Source organism: Pleurodeles waltl, chromosome 4_2 (assembly GCF_031143425.1).
Source record: "Pleurodeles waltl isolate 20211129_DDA chromosome 4_2, aPleWal1.hap1.20221129, whole genome shotgun sequence".
In the NCBI taxonomy this organism is placed as follows: Eukaryota; Metazoa; Chordata; class Amphibia; order Caudata; family Salamandridae; genus Pleurodeles; species Pleurodeles waltl.
In genome coordinates this window covers 347,797,711-347,810,497 of record NC_090443.1, presented here as the reverse complement: position 1 = coordinate 347,810,497, position 12,787 = coordinate 347,797,711, and the positions used below count along the sequence as shown (strand labels likewise).

Sequence of the window (12,787 nt, the reverse complement as noted above, 5' to 3'; positions counted from 1 at the left end):
TTTGAATGCCAATACCCCAATAACTTTCGACCTACATCTTTCATACCATACTTATCGAAATAGTTAAAAACATAGGGGCTTAGTCACAAGCCCATTGTGCCGCCGGTGTTTCACTTTTACCCCTACAAAAAATGCTGCAGCGGTGGCGAAAGGGGCTTTAAATAAGCCCCATAGTTTTAATGTTATTATGTCATGTGGAGCAACACAGGCTCCTGGACCCCTGTCAGGCTCTCTTCCACCACGGCAGAAGTGCAAAACTTTTTGAGGTTTCCGTTTTGTATGAGCTTCGAAGGCATAATGGGTGCCATTAGAGAAAGGACACTCCTCCCCCTAAACCTACTGGCAGCTTTCAACACCACTGATCACAATGTACACAACGCTTAGAAATAGTGATCATGGTACAACCTTGCCCTAGTTGATGGCCTTTTTCTCTTTTGCATCTCAATCAAAAAAGCTCAACTGAGGTTCTCCAGGGATCAGTCCTTTCACACCTGCCTTTTGAATGGATAAGAGAGCCCAATAGGCCATCTATTACATTGGATTGGGATGAAATTTTTTTAGTATACAGACGGTTCCCAACTTATTTTAAAATTGTATCCCCACTCGAATTTTGCTGGTAGAAAACCTAGGCCCAGATTTATACTCGGTTTGCACTAAATTAGCGGCATTTTTTTACACTAATTCAGCGCAAACTTAACTCCATATTTATACTTTGACGCCAGACTAGTCTAGCGCCAAACTATTTGGAGTTAAAGTCATTTTTTGGATGCGTGAAACCACCTTGCGTCAATGAGATGCAACGTGGACGTTCACTTACAAAAAATGACTATAAGGCACTAGCGCCCTATTTATCCTCCTGTGCAAAAATGGTGCACAGGAGGGAGGCGGGCCTAAATAATGGCGCTAAGCCTGATTAGCGCCATTATTTAATGCCTGGGTCTGGGCAGGCTCTAGGGGACCTGTGGACCCATGTCCATGGTCAAACACCATGGAAAGAGCCCACAGGTGCCCTCCACAAGCCCAAGGAACACATCCACCCACACCAGAGGGACACCCCAGGTTGGGGTAAGTATTGGTAAGTATTTAAAAACATTTTTTTAAGTGCCATCGGGTGCCCTGAAATGGGCCCTCCTACATGGCACTGGGTGCAATGGCCATGCCCAGGGGACACTTGTCCCCTGTGCTGTCCATTGGGGTGATGGGCATGACTCCTGTCTTTTAAAACACAGGAGTCAGGAGGTATGGATGGTTTTGCATCATGAAATGATGCTAGGCTGGTTAGAGTCATCTTTTCTTACTCAAACCAGCCTAATGTCATTTTTTGGTGCAAAACACCATTCTCTCATACCGCCACCCCCACCCGGCTAACGTCATTTTCCATAACGTTAGCCCACCCTTTGCACCTGATTGCGACATTCCATTAATTTGCCACCCAGCTGGTGTCCTGGAATGGTGCAAGCCGGTGCTATACTTCTTGACGCAAAACTGTGCAAACGCAGTTTTGCATCAAAAAGTATACATTTGGGCCATAGTTCTCACCCGCTGGTAGATGTAAACAGTTGGAAGCTCAATTAGGAAAAAACTCAACTACTTCTGACTACCCTCAAAAGGACAGCAGAAGATCTCCTGTGGCCTTCAGTAAAAGGCCCTCAGCTTTCCCCATCCACCAGCATCCACAACCTGGAAATACATACTGACTGAGACCCAGGACTGGACATCCAAGTAACGAAAATTTCTAGTACATGTTTTTATCAACTCAAAATGCAAACCTGCCAACTTGTAATTTTTTTCTGCTTTGTGAAGGGGAGCATGAAGGGGTCGGGGCTTGGTGTCAAGCACAGCCGAGACACTCCTAATTTCACAGCCCCCTCTCCATTGAAAAGACTCCTCCACTCCCACGACACCCCCTTCCTCCCTGCCAAAAAACAAAATCAAAGCTTTGGAGGTTGCCGCTGCTGTCCTGAGGAGGTTTCACACTCATAATGGACATTGGATGAGCTAAACCCAGGGTGACCAATGGTCCTGGATTTGCCGGGACAGTCCCGGGTTTTCACCCGCAGTCCCGGCAGAGTTTGAGAAATTTAGCTCATGTCCAGGATTTTCAGAGAGGGCGACTGAAAAGGCTGTGAGGTGTCTTTTTACGGTCTCGAAAGCAGGGATAATTAGCAGGTTGTATAAGAAAGCAATTCAAATAAAAGGCACGATACTGGCTTTAAATACATACATTTTATTATTGTTCTTAGTGACTGCTTTATTTTATGCTGATGAGTGCAGTATTTCTGCGCACTCAGTTGAAAAAAAAAATGTAATCTTTTTCTATTTTTATTAAATGTCCCAGTTTTTTACTTTAAAATTCTGGTCACCCTAGCTGAACCTCAAAACAATGAGCTGGAAACCTGCTCTCTGCAGCAGTTTCCAGCTAATTGTGTGGCCGCCGTGTGATATCGGCTCCTCACCGGGTGAGAGGAGCCTATATTGTGTAACACACTGTGGCACTGTGTGAGTTGGCAGTTCTGCAAAATGCTTTGAGCCATCTTTCCTTTTATAGAGAAACATCTCAGAATTCTAATAATCAATACCTTGATTCAGTCGAAAATAGACTACAGAAATGTTGTTCTTTTTCCACTCCCAAAGAAACGAATTACTTAACTTTCACTTATACAGAATGCTGCTGCACATCTTACAAATGCACTATGAAGTTTGATTCCATCACTCCCACGTTAAGGAAGCTCCACTGGCTCCCTGTTCACAACAGACTAATTCTTAACTGGTGGAAAATCAGTGTAGTATATGATATGGTTGGGGCCCTATCCCGCAGTACACTGTCATTTACCACCTTGGGTCCTATCAGGTATGCTCACTCAACCTTAAGCTCAACCCTTGGTAGCCATGGCTCGGAGCAGTAAGGCTTAGCAAAGGAACAATATGTAAAGCATCTAACAGCACCCATGACTCAGGTTCCATTTCTCCAAACAACTTTGTCCCACGCGCACTCTGGTGCCAGTGTGTGTGTGCAACAACCGAACCCAACCCTGAAAATGGGGTCAGAAGGCCCTCAGGACCTTGAGTAGGCTTTTCCCATGTTAATGGAGACAAGCACCATATACTCATTGCATCGTTTGACCTTGTGCAGCACGTGGGATAAGCATCTAAGATTCATGCCAGTGTTCCGGCCCGGGATAAACCCACACTGGCCCTCGTGTGCCAGTTTGGTCATGTGAGGGGCCAGTCAGTTGGCAAGTAATTTACATAGTATCTTCACGTCACAGGTAATCATGGTGAGTGGCCTGTATGCTGCAGGATTGGTCCTGTCACCGCCCGGTTTCAGAAACATACATATCTCACCCTCCCTCATAGTTTGTGGTAGCACCCCTTTATTGTGGGTTTCAAGGAATAGCTCCAAAAATCACTGTGTAGTAGTTGCCAGGAAACCCTGGTAAAATTCACCACGGGATATCTGTCACCATTCTGACCGAGTAAACCGTCCACCATGTTCGCAGTCCGCAACCTTCCTCAGGTCCGCACGAAGGAGATTGACATCAATTGACACTGTCTCTATTTTATGTTCAAGCACAGTCTGAGAGTCTTGTATAGCTGCCAAAAGTTCGACCCTTGATGGCTCTAGATCCCCATCTGGCATGCATTCCCAGGTGTCCGTCCCTCCCTGTCACGTTAGTCTCTGGGTTGGCTGGCGCGGGATGGTATATTGTGGGATGGTGTTCACGGTGTGCAAGCGTGTAGGTCTGTCCTTGCCCATGTTTCTCTTCTTGGGCAGCAGTGCACTCCCTCTGGCCAGTGGTGCCTGGGGTCCTTTCATCTGCCTGGCCCTACTGTCACAAGGCACTGTCATTGGTGGGGCCTCTCTCTGGCTGTGATGATACATGCGACCAGGGAGTATGTCCCGACTCTGTAGCCTTCTGCGCGGTACACCTGGTCTTCTTACCTGTGAGTTGACATGCCCAGGGATGCTGGGCATAGTTCTTCAGTTTGCACAATAGGATGTCACACTGTCACCCATTGAAGGAGGCCTGGGGGCTTCCCACACATGGGTCCAGCTGCCAGTTGACCGCACAGCTTCTCTCCAGGGCTTCCCATTGCAGTTGAGGCCCACCATCCAGGAGGAACAGCACCCCTCTCTGGATGCTAGCAACTCTTCAGCCAGAGCACCTATCCTGGGGTCCAATGCCCCACCAGTCTGCACCCACTTTTGGGTATCCTGGGTACTTGGTCCTCTTGGGGTCTTTCAGTCTCTTCCATCTCTGCAGCTGGCCCTTCTGATTTGGGGTGGATCTGGGGACTGACCTTGTTCTGAGCACATTGCCACTTTTTTTTAGCTTAACTCGTATGGTGGACCAGGCCAGGTATTCCTTTCACTACGGCGCACTGGGGGGCCACCAGGAGTCCAGGGTCTGGCCTTGTTGGGACCTACTGTGCTGCTCCTGCACCGTGCTGCTTCCACTCGCGGAGTGGGCAGGGGACTGCCATGTGCCAATCTGGCTTATTCTCCTGCACCACGAGGAATGGCCCTTTGGGGTCCCAGGTGAGCTCGAGAACTCAGCCAGGGCTGACCGTGTTGCCGCTTGAGTTGTATGGCCCCTGTGCTCAGCACAGTTTTCTTTTGTTGTGGTATTCAGTGGGGGCCACCAGGGTCCTGGGGTCTGTCTGCTTGAGCCCGGTGACTGCAGCTGCAGAATATTACCATTGGGGCCTCAATCAAGCAGGGGGTCACTGAGGAGAGGCCTACACCCCAACATGTAGAGTGGCATTCCGCAGGGCCTCTCACCCGATGCTGATGTGCACATTGCCGGCCCAAAGGGCCGCAGTGGCTCTCCCCTTTGTTACTGGTCCGGCAACCCTGCCTCTTCGACTCCAATTCGCTCAGCGCTGGCCATTCGCAGACAAGTAAAAGCAATCCAGAGACACCCAGTGCCTCCTCGCCCAGCAAGTACACTAAGACAACAGGATGGCGGATGTGGCAATTGCGGCCTGGAACACAAGACCCCGAAAATATTACCGGCCTGAGGCCAAATTTGCTCAAAATGGAGCAAAGCTAACCACTTTGCAAAGGTATGCCGAAGAGGAAGGCAAGGGCGCAACGCAGGGTACCCAAGGAAGATGACTGTGGTCTGTGACAGCTACCTCTCAAATGGATGAGGACGCACCAAACAGTGGCAGAACAGGCATCACCCAAGAAGAAGAGGAAGACGATATCTTCATAATCTTGTTTGCCGGGAGAGAAGGCAACATGAAAAGGTTGCCTCCCATGTGGACACTAGAGATCGGAGGTACTGCTATCACTATTTTATTGACACAGACACATCCATCAACATGATGGGCTCAGAACAATTCAACCACGCCAAGTATTAACACCCAGCCGGGCACAAATCTGCACAGAGGCATGGAGACCCTACCTTTCAGAGGTATGATAGAAGTTGACATCATAAGCGAAGGCTGCACACATACAGATGCCTTACTAGCTGCATTTCCCCAATTGTTTACCAGCCTGAGGAAGTTAAAAAGGAAGACAGATCAAATTACATATTGACGACTCCATAAGGCCAACAATGCTGCAGCATCTAAGGGTCCCATTCCACCTGTGGATGCAAGTGGAGCAAGAATTTTTTGGACCTTGAACAGAAAGGAGTCATAGAGAAAGTGATAGGGCCCCCCACTGTGGGTGTCCCCACTAGTCATAGCTCCAAAACCGAAATAGCCAGGAGCAATCTGACAATTTTTGGATATGAGACTTCCAAATCAGGCCATTCGATGCGAGTGATACATACTGCCCTCCATGGACAACATTGTGGCGGCTCTGAACATCACAAAATGGTTTTCGAGGCTGGGTCCAAATGTAGGAGCCCATCAGCTAGAGCTTGAACCAGCCAGCCGATACATCACCAACGTTTTCCATGCACATTGGCCTCAGGCAACACCGGAGATTCAAATTTGGCATCTCGTCGGCTGTGGAAGTGTTCCATAATACAATCAAAGAGACCCCTTCTGGGCTGAATGGAGTAATCAACATAAGCGGCGATATACTGATCTTCTCAGGAAGCCTTGAAGAGCATCATGTGAGGCTGAGGGACGACCTTTAACGACTAATGAACTGCAGCCTGACACTGAATCAAAGTAAATGTTAATTCTACCAAGATTCCATAGAGTTTTTCGGTTACACAGTTGTACATGATGGCCTGAAGGGGAACCCCAAGAAAGCACGCACCATCAGGAATGTGTTCATACCCAGGAACCCAAGGAAGGTAAGGAGCTACCTAGGTATGGTGATGTAATGTGGAAGGTTCATACCAAACCGGGCCACTCTATTAGAACCAATAAGGACACTAACCAAGACAAATGGTCAGTGGAACTGGGGCCCTAGAAGCTGAGAAAGCATTTTGCATCATCAAAGGACCCCTCCTTGACAATGCCCCATGGCATATTTCAACATACAAAGGAAGTCACAGCTAGTGGTTGACGCCTGTAGGGCTAGGAGCAGGGCTCCTACAAGCAAAAACGGAGTGTGGGTCCTGTTGCAAATGCCAGTCGGGCACCCTCTGACACCAAAACTAGATATGCTCAATTTGAGCGAGACGTTTTGGTTTAGCCATCTAGTGGGCGTGCTGCCACTTCCTCCCATATCTGTGTATCCAGCCATTCCAGGTGGTCACAGATCACAAGTCGCTCATGCCCCTCTTCTTTGGATCAACTTAGCTACCATCCCAGACAGTTGAGAGATGAGCTGTGCAGCTGCAACAATATTCCTTTGAAGTTATCTACCACCCGGGAGCCAATAACCTAGCTGATTAACCGTCAAGGCACCCTCCACATCTGGAAGAATCTCAGCATGGGGAAGACAGTGAAGGAGACAAGGAACTTGTGCAAATGATAGTACAGGAAGCATGCCAGAAAGCACTCACCCTAAAAGAGATTCAGGAAGCAACAGGAAAGGATGAAAGTATCACCTGGGCAAAGGGGGCCTTGTCTGGAGACAGTGGAAACATTTCCTTGATGGATCCTGGTCACTAACACAGATCGAACAAACTACTAGGAACCAGCAATGGAGGGAGTGAAATGAGCTGAGCGAAAGAAAAGAAGGCCTGCTGCTAAAGGGTCGAGAAATAGTAATGCTGAGGAGTCTTTGAGCCAGGGTGAATGATCTAGTGCACCACAGTCACCAAGGTGTGGACAAAGGCGAGGCTATGCAACAAGATGTGGTTTTCAGGAATGGATGCCCAAGTGGAGGAAAGAGTGCAAAGCTGCTACTCATGTACCATCACCAGCGGGTACCCACCACCAGCCCCAGTGCTTACCGAAGAGCCCAACCTAAACCCCTGTTCTGAGATAAGCATGGACTTCGGAAGCTTCCCAGACGGATGTCTTACAGTTGTACTCATGGATTCTCAAACAATGTTCCCCATCATAGAACTGGTGCATTCAACTGCATTTTCAAAAGTGAAGCCCATTTTGGAGAAAACAATTGCACTGATGGGCCTGCCCAAAGAGAGAAAGCCTGACAACTGTTCCCGGTTCCAGGGAGAGGAGTTACAGGAATACCTGTCATCTTTTGCCATTCAACACTAAAAGGTGACCCCCCACAACGGCCTCAAGCTAACGGGGAGGTTGAAAGATTCATGAGAACATTGAACTGAGTCCCAGGAACAGGCGTTAATCAAGGGGAGGATGCTGAATGCTGCCTGCAATGGTTCCTGAGGGCCTATCAGCACACCCCACACAGCATCACTAACTGCACCCCAGCTGATCTACTATTCCACAGACCCACAAGAGACAGAATCCTGACAGGTCCCGAGTGGCAACCTGCCATAACAGACATCGAGGACACCCAGGAGAAAAGAAAGATCACCAATGGCAAAGCCAGTCTTGGGTGGGAAGAGAAGATCTCGTCCCTCCATGTCAGGGATAATGTCATCATGCGCGACCAATATCCAGTCTGGAAGTTTCGGACCCCCTTTGAGCCAGAGGTTTGGTGAGTTGCGAACATCAGTGGCACCATGGTCACTGTAAAGCGAGGAGATCACACAGTGGTGTGAAACATGTCCTGGTTTAAAAAGATTCACAACTCTGCAGAGGGGTCATCAGACATATTTAGCAACAAAGGTGGCACCTGCATAGAGGGTTTTTTGCACCAGCATCACCGGGAGAAAGCACTCCTGCAGGGGGCCCAGGTACTCCAAGACATACTGCCAGTGACCTGGTATCAACTCAAAAAGATGGAGAGCCATCTACATCCCCGACCAGGAAGGCTCGTGACACGTGCACCCTGAAAAGCAAGAGTGAGCAAAGTATCCGGAGTCAGACATAAGACCTCTGCCCAAACCCTGCTCCCAGCACAGACTGAGGGATCATTGTGTTCTTACTAAGCATCTAAAGGAGTGATAGCAGTCAAATAAAAGTTGGGAGGACTGTAGAGTGCCACCCGGCCAACCATACTATGTTGCAGTTTCTCAGTATGAGGGCCAGGCGCAGCATGAGGAGATAGATAAAGGGGCATATGGTCGCTCGTGGCCATTGAGAACAAACTAACCAAATGTGTCCAGTGTGCTGAGTCCTGTATTAATAATTGTTGCTGAACCACTACGAGTCCACGAGGCTGTGGGCACAACATCACTCATTGTCCTTTACCTCATTTGGCTCATGGCAGACCAATCGCCATTTCACCTGTCAGCTGCAGCTCTCTACACCCCTCCCCTCCCCATACAGTGAATTGTTGGCCAGTGAGGCACTGGCTCTCTGTGTGCACTCCACTGCAAAACTGTTTCATGTTCAGCTGGAGTTCGGGAGCAACTTCGACATTCCTAAGTGGTGCCACATTCCATTCCTAAAGGAACTTATGCTCATGTTTACATTTTTTGCAAATCTGTTGCTAAACTCCTTCATAAACTTTTTCAGCAAACACATGGTTCTCTCTAATACTCTTCATAATTTGGAAAACAACTTCACTTTCAAACCAATTCCCATATCTGTGCCCGAAATGCAGTTCCTGGGGCCTTTCTCTCAAAAGTAGCAAATCAAGAGAATTCACTTCCTTGTGCAGATCAAAGCCAGTGGCAATTAAGCTTCCTTACAGTCTGTGCACCAGCCACCACCTACTCACCCCATATCCACACACTCTATAGGAGGTGGTATTCCAAGCACTTTCCCTTATGTGCTTCCCCATCCCCTGCGCTCCATGTTGAACTCTCCTTTGTTTGCTTCTCCCCCTGCTCATGAGCATAGAAACCCCCTGAAAATACCCCAGCTTTGTGTGTTTTCTCACCCTTGTGTGCTTCCCCTGTCCCCGCACTTCACGTAGCTCTCTTCCTGGTGTGCTTCTTCTGCCCCCTGTGATCTATGCTGCTCTCTCCATCGTGTGCTTCCCCCCACGCAACTCCCACCAAGCAGTACTGGTAAAGCAAATGGGTCCAAAAAAGGAGACCTACTGGCTTTGCAAATGGTGATGCACTGCCATGTCCTTTGCTGTAACAAATCAGTGTTTCATGCATCAGTACAGACTGCAAGTGGCAGATTAAGTTTTGATATTAGTTGCACGGAAACATTAAAGAGCAACCAGTTAACAAAATTGCAGGGTTTTAATAAAAAGCAAATAGAAAGAAGAGAAGATTATAGTTAGTCACAATCTAAGCGTGCTGGTGAAGGAGAGAAATAGGAGAGTATGATCAGGGCCTTATGGAAGGACAGTCGAAAATGATGGGGAAAGATTCAGGTAAAACGAGGTGGACGGGTGAGAGATTCAGGTAAAACGAGGTGGACGGGTGAGGAGAGGCATGAATGAAGTGAGAGGAATAGGGATGGTGGAAAGAAAGGTCATAGTGGGGTGAGTAACTCGAGGCGGATGCAGGACATTAAGAAGAGGTGGGACGAATGTGGAAGCTGAAACGCAAGTGGGAGAATGGGCAGAGGAGATTTATAACCAAGAAAAGGATCAATAGGAGAGGGGGCTAGGAAGTGTTGGTGACAGGATAGGGAGAGGAGAGTCATAACTGAAAGAGAGGCGCAGATGACAAGTGCGGGAGGGTGTGTGGATAATTGGCACTTTGAGGAAAGGGCATCATAATCTTTTGTGGTTGAATAGGCTGCTCTGAGGATAGGTTTTATACATACAGCCTCCATTGCAAGCTCTGCATGTGCCCAGTTGGGATTAGCATGCATTAGCAGAACAATTTTTTAGGGGCTTAGACTGTCAAGCATCAGGAAGGGTTGCTGATCACCACTGAGGGGACTGGCAGAGCTGTGGCTTTGTTCTGCTTGATTGCACTAGCAGAACTGAAAAAGACGATCTATAAAAGCTGATGACTGAGAAAGGTTTGACCTATTGACATAAAGAGCCCAAACTCTAAATCAGGCCAGGAATCGCTTGTATTCTTACCAGAGTGGTCGCCCTATGAACTTAGACTTCAGGTGGGGCAGTTCTCTCTTGATGATGTCATTTCTGAGACATCATTATTTATTAGGCTAATTAGTAATTTTGAAATAAAAAAAAAACACTTTTGGTCACAAAATGTTGGCATGGATGCACTCCTCACCTTAGTGAATTTCTGAGGTGAGATAGCAGGCTGTCCACACAGACACACACCGAGTCACTGTGAAATCGAGTGCTGCCCTTACACACCTTGCACTGCACTCTGGTCCACTCCTTAACATCAAAGAGACTTTCTGGTGTGACCTCAGGCTGCCCTTACACACTACAAAACGAACACATGGCTCAGTTCCTCAATGAATCTTTCTGCACTGATATCTCGTATTTACATGTTATTCTCCAAGCTGGTATGGGGCATCTGGTGGCTGTTGGTCTTAAGTGCACCCACAGGCTGTCTCTGGGGTGATGCCCTAGACTTCTCTAATACTCACACATCGTCCACAAAGCAGGGGTACGGCATCTGCTGGATGTAAAGCCCAAAGGCCTTGCCATTGCTGGTTTGACTCTTGATAATCCCTTGGTCAATGATGTCCTGCAGGTAGGCGAAGCCACCCCAGATGTACCGCAGATCTTCCACCGGGTCAGCCCTGGGGCCTGGATCCCAGTACCTGGAGAGGAAGGGAAACAAGTGAATTTACATGGGTATAAAAAAGTATTTCTTAGTAAAGGGTACTTCCTCTACTAAAGTGTCTCAGAACTGTAGCTGTTTCTTTGTATCATTAACTCAATCACACTGACGCAGATTTACTAAGGGTATGTACCAGAGTATGTCATACTGGCTCAAATCCTTGTATGGTTGCTTACCTTCCAGCGTAAAAGGTGCCATTTTCTCAGCGCAAATAGTGCTTTGCACCACTTTGCATCAAGGGTCATTACCTGAGTGTAACCTGAGCAGATCACTGCAAACAGCCATAGCTTTAGATGCAAACTCCGATTTACTAAGATAGCCAGAACAGGACTTGTATCAAGAAATAACACCTCATTCAAGCAAGCGGCAACAATGATAAATGTTTGCATTTCTCCAAGCACTCCACACATTATATGTGAGGAGCCCTGCACAACACACATACAAAGTGTGGAATGTTTAAGAATTTGTCTAGGCGTAGGGTTTTGAACTTTCAGTACAAATGTCATTCGAGACACACATCTGCACCATGGTGCAATGATCATATGTGGTGCTAGACAGTTTGTGCATTAGCGCAGGGGAAATGAGAAGCAGCATGGCATTTTCAATAAATATGGCTCTGTGCTGCCTTTTCCTCCATGCGCAACGCAGTGCAGCAACTTTGGTTGCACTAAAACATAATAAACCATCTCCATAACGTTGCTGAGGCTGTAATTTATCAGGTGGGAGCAGCTCTTCCAGTTTTGCATTACATTCTGGTACTTTTAGAGTTGCTATTTTAAAGAGGCAATCCATTCCATATTTTAGGATATCTATGATGGGTAGATTATGCACATTAAGGCCCTATTTAAAAGTGGGTTGTTAAATTCTGACCCCTGGGCTAAATTCAGATATGTAAGGAATTGGTGCAGAAAGGAACAACTTCCTCATGTAATTCCTCATTTCCAGAGGAAGCCTCATAATACAAGGTATTTGTTGCACCCGGTAAATCCCATTCCTGAGGTATTGGTATTTAACCAGTGAGATACGTCATTTCCTTCTGAACTCTTGCAATAGGGTCTAATGGGAATTAATATGAAACCAGGGGATATTCAGAAAAATCTGGTTTGGGTCTGGCTCTCACAGAGGACATCCCTAGTCTATTAATATATAGTTGTATTTTTTTAAGAGTAGGAGATTTTCTATCAGACATAATCATCAAATATGCTGTATTAGATTAGCGACTATTTTGGATGAAAATATTTAAAGAAAAAGATCTATCAGCAGTGGTTGGTATATTTGAGCAGTCATGTTAACCTCACAACTCATTTACATATACTGCACATCACAGTTAGTTATATACTACTTAGATGCATAGAATAAAGTATAATGGGAAGGAGGAGAGTTTGGGTTTAAAAGGACAAAGGGCTTCATTTAGGATTATGGGGATGCAGAGCCCCGTTGTAAATCTTCAGGGTTCACAATATATCAAGCTTGTGTTTCACCTACTTCTACATGAGGGGTGTACTGGTAGCCCATCTGCGACTGGGTCTCTATTTGTCAGAGGTTCTGCCCTTTTTACATATTTTTAGGTCAAGCGTGCAAGCACTTTGACCTGTGGTAAGTATTGTAGGCGTTTAACCACACCCATCACTTTCAATCATTTGTGGGCTTGCCTTTCAAAAATCACTTGTCCCGCCTTGAGGCTGTTTTTGTCACGCCTTGCAGACTGCCCCTGTTACGTGGATAAT

The 12,787-nt window shown here is 47.1% G+C and overlaps 1 protein-coding gene across 3 annotated transcripts in view; it reads right to left on the bottom strand.

The window, feature by feature from the left end:
• Positions 1-12,787, bottom strand: part of ABCA4 (ATP binding cassette subfamily A member 4) — a 1,046,570-nt gene that overhangs the window by 557,810 nt on the left and 475,973 nt on the right. For all 3 annotated transcript variants that reach the window (XM_069231419.1, XM_069231421.1, XM_069231420.1), the window contains one exon: positions 10,864-11,040. In XM_069231419.1, coding sequence (XP_069087520.1) covers positions 10,864-11,040 — 177 coding nt within the window. The remainder of the gene's footprint in view (positions 1-10,863; positions 11,041-12,787) is intronic.